Source organism: Cryptococcus neoformans, chromosome 1, assembly GCF_000091045.1.
Source record: "Cryptococcus neoformans var. neoformans JEC21 chromosome 1, complete sequence".
Classification (NCBI taxonomy): domain Eukaryota; kingdom Fungi; phylum Basidiomycota; class Tremellomycetes; order Tremellales; family Cryptococcaceae; genus Cryptococcus; species Cryptococcus deneoformans.
The window spans coordinates 1,366,361-1,373,860 of NC_006670.1; the positions used below are offsets into that span (position 1 = coordinate 1,366,361).

The 7,500-nt window shown below is 46.7% G+C and overlaps 4 protein-coding genes across 4 annotated transcripts in view; 2 read left to right on the forward strand and 2 right to left on the reverse strand.

The window, feature by feature from the left end:
• Positions 1-985: 985 nt before the first annotated feature.
• CNA05140 (expressed protein) lies at positions 986-2,561 on the reverse strand. Its single transcript, XM_566815.2, has 3 exons — positions 1,758-2,561; positions 1,612-1,705; positions 986-1,562 (listed from the first exon to the last, which is right to left on the reverse strand). The coding sequence occupies exons 1-3, from the start codon at positions 2,225-2,227 to the stop codon at positions 1,284-1,286; spliced, it is 843 nt and encodes a 280-aa protein (XP_566815.1). The 5' UTR covers positions 2,228-2,561; the 3' UTR covers positions 986-1,283.
• Positions 2,562-3,188: 627 nt separating this feature from the next.
• On the forward strand, positions 3,189-5,383 carry CNA05150 (mitochondrial matrix protein import-related protein, putative). The gene is made up of 8 exons (XM_566817.2): positions 3,189-3,817; positions 3,865-3,924; positions 3,975-4,091; positions 4,144-4,248; positions 4,305-4,563; positions 4,613-4,809; positions 4,871-4,989; positions 5,040-5,383. Exons 1-8 carry the CDS (start codon positions 3,239-3,241, stop codon positions 5,152-5,154), a joined length of 1,551 nt encoding a protein of 516 aa, XP_566817.1. The 5' UTR covers positions 3,189-3,238; the 3' UTR covers positions 5,155-5,383.
• CNA05160 (expressed protein) lies at positions 5,359-6,213 on the reverse strand. The gene is made up of 4 exons (XM_566819.2): positions 6,141-6,213; positions 6,078-6,088; positions 5,703-5,843; positions 5,359-5,497 (listed from the first exon to the last, which is right to left on the reverse strand). Exons 1-4 carry the CDS (start codon positions 6,171-6,173, stop codon positions 5,452-5,454), a joined length of 231 nt encoding a protein of 76 aa, XP_566819.1. The 5' UTR covers positions 6,174-6,213; the 3' UTR covers positions 5,359-5,451.
• A 171-nt stretch (positions 6,214-6,384) lies between these two features.
• CNA05170 (structural constituent of ribosome, putative) overlaps positions 6,385-7,500 on the forward strand; it is a 1,285-nt gene continuing 169 nt past the window's right edge. Inside the window, exons 1-4 of the mRNA XM_024656296.1 lie at positions 6,385-6,608; positions 6,670-6,684; positions 6,779-7,085; positions 7,140-7,500. The exon at positions 7,140-7,500 is cut by the window's right edge and continues 169 nt beyond it. Of these exons, the coding sequence (XP_024511926.1) occupies positions 6,435-6,608; positions 6,670-6,684; positions 6,779-7,085; positions 7,140-7,408 (765 nt within the window). The 5' untranslated portion in view covers positions 6,385-6,434 and the 3' untranslated portion in view covers positions 7,409-7,500. The remainder of the gene's footprint in view (positions 6,609-6,669; positions 6,685-6,778; positions 7,086-7,139) is intronic.

Sequence of the window (7,500 nt, forward strand, 5' to 3'; positions counted from 1 at the left end):
ATGGACGAAGAGAAGCGAAGACCGATAGTAAATAGAACCTGCGAATATCCATGATTGATAGATAAGCATGATGTCGTATGAGGAATTTTATTGTAAGCAAAACATTACTTTTGACAGGAATATACAACCTAATCACAGTATAAAGCTGCCATAGCTATATAATGTCAATCAATATAGGTGAATCATCGATAGTTAATGACAGGACATATATTATTATAATGCCAGTAAAAGAGGCCGATCTTCTGGTATGTAGCCTCGCATTGCATGGGCATGATGAACTCAGAAAATCTTTGATGGTCTCATCATAATAATAAGCAGCTGCATGACCAATAACATTATGTCGTTGTAGTTCGTACGTGACAAGATGAGTAAAATGAGGGCGTCAGTTTTCCTGATGACATTATTCTCAATGGCTTATTACACTACATTTAGCGATGCTCAGTGAGTAGCAAGAAGCCGGTTTTTGAACTGAGAGGAACAGGCAACACATTGGAAGTTGTTGAGGATGTATATGCTAGCAGCGTTACCAGTAGTACAGGGTAGCTTTCATGATGTGAGCTTGTCTATTCGAAGATATTCTGTCACTCAGCCAGTGCATAGCCTAAATAAAGACAGGAAACAGAAAACCACATAATAAGCAATCTCCCATATGTCCAACCCCCCATCCCCTCCCCAAAGACATTCATTTCATTCGTTGAGTTCTTCATTCATGGGAAACGCAAACATTTTTGAGGGGATTCAAATTGGAAGCCTTTGCTCATATTGCATATCTCTTTCGTATTCAACCCAATGATTGATTAGTAATACGTTTTTGGGGGCAGAAAAAAGGAGAAATGAAATATGCGAAGTCTGAGGAGGATCCTTCGTTCCATTCTATATGGCTAAGTTTTTTCAAAATGTGTAAATATAGAGCATGGATGTTTTATTAATACTTATTAACAAAACACCGTGCAATACCTTGCGGCGGCTGATCATTGAAATTAGCGGTGCATCATCATCGAGGGTCGACTGACTGCTCGTTCAACGGCTCAAATATATACGCATAACATTTATTACTATTTGATTTGTAGCAGCTCTTGAAGAAAGTCATCTAAACACGCAGCTGTAAAAGTAAAATAACGAAGTTATTTGTTGTAATATATGCTGTAACAAGATCACGATATTTGACCACTAAATGGTATATATGCACATATTCGCTTTTTGAGTAACAACATTATTTGAATCCCAAACGTTGATAGCCATCCTCCCGGAAGAAATATGATGACTCTTATCATTGCCACCGCCTATTTCGACTCAACTTTCTTTACCTGTTTATCGGGGATGAAGAACCACCAGATGAATTGGATCATCCTCAATCCTGCCAATACACCACAGGCACCAGCAGAAGAGGACGCATCGAGTATTGCGCGCGAGACGAAGGCTCCAAGTAAAACCGATAAACCACCCGCTATACGGATGTCACGAGAGGGTGTATATTTGAAAGCAAATAGTAAGGGATCGTTAAATATTTCGACCCATGTGGTGGTGAGAACGACAGTAGTGTTCATGGGACTGGCGATACGCTATGGCTATCGTTGATAGGAGTCGTTATGGACAGATTGATGGACATACCTTGCCTACAATGCCTTGTATTCCCATTGTTGCTGACAGGAACCCAAGAGCAGCCATTCCGGTAGGTGAAGCCCAAGATGGTCCCTCTCGACTCCTACAAATGGGATGAGTTCCGACCTATTATCGACCTTAAAATAAACACTAACGAAGCAATGCCGCTTTCACCAGAATAATGAGCCGTGAGAGCAGCTGCCATAGCCAAAAGTGCCTGCAGTAACGTTGCAATCGCCAGCCATGTCCTCTTTTTCGCACCCGACCAATCTCCAAATCGACCTAAACTTGTCCCTATCCAGAAACTCAACAGACTAGTCAAGGCCTGCTGATCGGGCTTCTGGAAGCCAAACGTCCGCCTCGATCCTGGGGCAAAACATCGGGCAATGGCCACTCCTAATTGAGCGACATTTCCTGTCTGGAAACCACACCAAACGTAGCAAGCGGTGAAGGAAGGGGCAGATGTGAAGCCGGTGAGGAAGCAGGCGTAGATAGAGATAAGGTCGGTAGAACGGGGAGCGTCAATCTCGGTCGTGAAATAAGATTTGACGCGACGGTGGAAAGGTTCACGTCTGTTAGGGACAATATTGTCGACAGAGGATGGTAAAGATTCTTCACCTCCCATGATTGATCTGAACGATAACGGTCGATCTCTACGGGTGTAATACCCGTATGACGAAAATAGCAACGATTCGCTAATGAATGCAGTGAAATTTTAGTGATGACGATGCAGCAGCGTCCCACAAAGTTGGTGTGAGTGGCAGTCAGTGATGAGAATGAATGTTGAAAGAAGAATTGAAGATATGTAAAGTGCTGTTTAAACTTGTTGGGTTTAAATTAATTCTCTGTTCAAGCAAGATGACTCGGAATTAACTTCCCAATCCGTGGTATGGCCTCGGCGGGTAATAAGAGGTGTTTAAGGGAAAGATAATTGGCGCAGCTAAAAAGCGAGTGAGTTTGTTGGACTATTGGTTATTTGTTAACTTTAGGATAATTCATTTCAAATTTCCTATTTACGTTTTTTTTCGTTTATCGTTTTCGTAATTAACTAAGTTTATTTGATCAATCTAAGATTTTTAATTGAGGCAATCGGCTCTTCACTCCTCCAAACGGATAACTTCCATCTTCTGCAATCCACTATACTTCTGCAGTATAAAGGATATTTCTCCGCCAACTGCCCTCCTCTAATCCTCCCAAGCTACTTGGTTTACCCCTTCATTTCTTACTTGGAAGGAGGGGGTTCCAGATATTCTGTCGGCACGCTGGCCTCTCAAGTTCTGACTTTTGACCAGCAGCGCAATAATCACCGATTAATCAAGTCACGAGCAAATGCACTTGTTTAAGCAACATGCACAGCACACCACGATACCTTCTTTATTGTGGATTCTCCGCTATCCTTCGTTTATGCTTCCACTTATCAAATGTTAAAAATAGGACCAGTTTTAGTATCAATTATTGTTATTAAATGTCACCCATCATCCCTCCTCTGTAGAGCGTCATATACCGGACATGCACCAAACTCCGCTCCCATGATCCTTGACATTCTCTTCGGCTCCTCTTCATCTTCGTTTTCGTTCGCTTCATTCGTCCATCTACTTGCCCTATTTACGTTTACCTTTCAGCTAAACGTCACGGAATGCTCAGGCAAGCCACATCTCGCTTTCTCTCGTCTACCCACCGTTCTATCCGACCTCTCTCTACCACTGCTCCCTCCTTCATTCGTATTCGCTCCCAGGCTTCCGAACCTTCTCCCGCTGAGAGGCCCCCTCCTGTTCCCGAGAATGTCAATCCTTCGCAGCCCTTTGAGCCTGAAGTGAGCAAGTCTGAGGGTACCGCCAAGGCTGCGGAGACCCAACAGGCTGAAGAACCTGCTTCTGCCGGTACCCCACTCACTCCTCCTCAACCCGAGGTCGTCTTTGGTAACACACATTCCGCCGCCTCCACCACCCCGGAGACGGAGCCCAACGTTGAGAACCCTGACTACTCTAAGCTTCCTTCCTTGGATATTGACCAGGAAGCTGCCGCCATTTCCGAACCAGCTACTGGGAAGGATCAGGAGGTAGAAGGTGGTGAAAGGAAAAAGACAGGCGCCGGTAAGAAGGAGTATGTGAGCTCGCAAGAGAAGTCTAGGAGGATGTGGATCCGGGCTGGGTATGGTGCGTTGGCGGTTGGTGCTGTTGGAGCTGTTTTAGCGATGGGAAATGACGAGACAACTGTGAGTACAATGTAGCCTTCTTTTGGACTAAAACTGATGAAAGATAGGGCAAGAAACAGGGAGGATTCGTTGAAACTTTCCAAAATAACATGCTTGAGCTTTTCGACGTATGCTTCATCCCTTTCGATATGCTGCAGTCGCTCACATTGTATGATAGTTTTTCAACAAGCCTGCTTTCCAGACTCTTCTTCCCGATCCTCTTCCTCCTCCACACCAACGCCCTTATACCCTCTGCATTGACCTTGAAGGACTCCTTGTGCATTCCTCGTGGGATGTAAGTCATTTCTTATCTAAGAACCCGCCCAGAAAAAGCTAAGCAGGTACAGAGGACTCACGGCTGGAGGACCGCCAAGCGACCCGGTGTCGATTACTTCCTCGGCTACTTGTCACAGTTTTACGAAATTGTCCTCTTTTCTAGTCAGCCTCTTTATGTAAGTCATTCGTAATTTATTCCCTCCTCTTCCTCAGTACTCACTATTCTGGATAGACCGCAGCCCCTATCGCGGAGAAGATCGACCCTTACCAAGCGTTTATGCCCTACCGTCTCTTCCGTGAATCTACTCGCTCTGTCAAGGGTAAAGTCGTCAAGGACATCTCTTTCCTTAACCGTGACCCTTCCAAGGTGATCGTTTTGGATGTTAACCCTGAGCATGTGGCTTTACAACCCGAGAACGGTATCGTGCTCCAGCCTTGGAATGGCTCCCCTGGGGATAAGGGCTTGGTGGATATGATCCCTTTCCTCGAGTGTATGTTTTGTTCTTCTCTTCATCCATTCTTATGCTAAAATTTCCCAAGCGATCGGTATTTTCAACCCTGCGGACGTCCGCCCAATCCTCCAAGCCTACGCCGGCAAGGATATCCCCATCGAATACGCTAAAAAGGAAGCCGAAGCCAAAGCTAAGGCCATCGAGGAATGGGAGAGAGCTCACCCTACCGCTATCACTGGTGCTGGGAGCGGATTTTTGAGTAGCATTTTCGGTAGTGTCGCTGCGGTAGGTTCACCTTTCATCCCTTATTTGGTCTATGATGCAAAAGCGCTGATATTATATATAGCCCGGATCATCTCGGCCGAATCAGCCTATGACATATCTCGAGCAGAAACGTGCCCAGGCGCAGAGGATCTATCAAGAGGAGCAAAAATACTGGGCTGAACATGCTGACGAGTTCAAGAAGTAAGTTTTCCGTATGCTATTTGCGGTGCATGTTAACGGTCTGGACGTAGGTTGATCGAGGAAGACAAGCAGCGACAGTTGGCGGAGATGAAGGGTTCCATCTTGGGTTACTTGGGTGCGCCTAAAATGCAGGACGGACCGAAGGAGGAAGTCCTGAAGGCATAAGTTTTCAAGACAACAAGGCTACAGTATCCGCCGGGAAAGTCGTGGGTTCTGCTGTACAAATAGTGTGAGGCAGCGATGACACGAATGAAGACGTCTTGAGCATGGAAGTTTAAAGAGCACACTCTCAAAAACGATTAGTCGGTCAGAACCGGGGGAGACGAAGTTGCGAAGTGGTCACTTCTATAGCAAGAAGTCAAAATATTGGTCTTTCTTCAGTTATGCATATATGCATTTTACTTTTCACCCCTCAATTTCGCCCAAACGACGATGTCAATATGGGCTCCCAACCTTATCCATCTAGTGCTTTTCGGATTTTTCGGCCTCGGCGACGAATTGACGGATGCTATAGACGTCTGGAGTCAGCGACATGACCATGAGCCCTTTTCCCTCTGCCGTTCGCTGCATTGTTTCCACCAAGAGCATCCTTCTCTTTGAGTTCTCAGCTGCTTTTCTAATTCGCTTGCATCCCACGCCGATTATCTCAAGGCTCCCATACCATCCGAAACCCATTTCGGCAAGGTGATACAAAATGGAAAAAAAAAACTCACAAATCCTCCTCCTCGGGAGTCTCGCCGGTGATGGTTTTGTCGTCAGATACGGAAACAGGAGCAGAAGAGGCAGCGGCCTTATCTGAGCCACCAGTAGCGGCAACAGCGATGCCAATGGTGGAGATAATGGTACCGAGGGCGCTGTTTATGGTGGTTTCGAGGTTGTGAGTCGGTAAGATGAGTTTTCAAGTAGAGATGGAATGTCGGAAACGAGTATGCGGCGGATGTAGAGGGGATTGCGAGGAATAAACAGCGAAAATAGTTTGTAGTTTGTGATTATCGCCAAGTAACGACCCAACAGTATCCGAACCGAACGGTTAAAGAGTCGAGTAATTAGCCTCCCAAGCGCCCAATCACGGATCCTAGCAAACCTACAGGTACTCGTTCTGTGGCCCAATGTCAGCTATGTTCGACAGACTTGTCCCATTTACAACTCACCTTGATAGCACGGCCGGCGATCGTGTAGGACATTTTGGAGTGGTGAGAATGTGGTGGTGCGGTGAGAAGAAAGTGATATAAAGAGGATGCAGGATACGAGTGTAGCGTTGGCGGGGCAGGGACGAAGGGATCAGACGCAGGGAACCACATCCCAAAACGCCGATTTTCTCCGAAGGTGGTTCCTCCATCCTCACTGTATTTCTCGCGTCCACGATATAACCACCGAAATATTATGACTTCGAAGCAAAAACAGTAACGCACACAGATCCGTACAACCCCCCCACCCTAGCAACGATGATCAGCCTCTCCTTCTTTCGCCCAGCCACTTCAAGCCCCCGTATCGCCCTTTCGCTCCCTAAGTTCCTTGCCCCGAAAACCCCCACGCAAGGTGTCCAGCAAGTCAGGTTCAGAGGACAGTTAGCCCCGAAGAGAACAAAATACAGGAAGGCTGCCAAGGGCGCCCCCGGAGTACGTGTTCGGTTTTGAATCTGTCCTGAAGACAGCACGAGGCTAATATCTGCTGGTGTAGACTCAAATACCTATTGTTCGTACTTTTAACACGACTTTGGAAAGTCACTAACGAGAGCTGTGTTCGACATTGCTTCACGACTTTTATATTCGCGTCCTTCACTTCACAGGGAGGTTCTTTGAAAGGAACAGTTCTCCATCACGGCACATTCGGTCTTCGCGCGTGCTCTTCCGTCCGAATTTCTGCTGCTCAATTAACCTCATGTCAAGCAGCTGTCCGAAGAAAGATCAAACCCATCAAGGGCGCCCAATTTTATCTTCGTGTTTTTCCCGATATTCCTGTGTGTGTCAAGGGTAATGAGCAGCGTATGGGAAAGGGAAAGGGAAGTTTCGAGTACTGGAGTTGTAGGGTTAAGCCGGGCAAGGTGATTATGGAAGTTGGTGGTGGGGATATCAGGGAGGAGATCGCCAAGGCTGGTAAGCCTTTTCCGTTTGACATTGTCAAGTTTCTAGTCTAACGCTGTCTAACAGCGTTGAAACTCGCACAAGCCCGTCTCCCCCTTCAAACCGAATTCATCACTCTTTCTTCCCCTCCTCGACTCGGCCGCATAGCTACTCCCGCCCTTGCCGACCCCCCTTCGGCCCAACCGATACCAAACAACTTGGCGTACCTCGATGCAAAGGAAGAAGGGGGAGCGAGGAGGGTTATCATGAGAAGAGAAGAGAGGGCTGTCGAGGAGATTGTTGATGGTCTGCAGGGTTTAGAGATGAAGGATGCTGCCAAGGGTATCGATGGGTGATTGGGTCTTATGCAATTCTCTTCGGATCGTTGGTACGTGCTCTTCGTGTTTGGTGTTTTACTGCAGGCTGCACCATTGGTGGGAGAGATTGG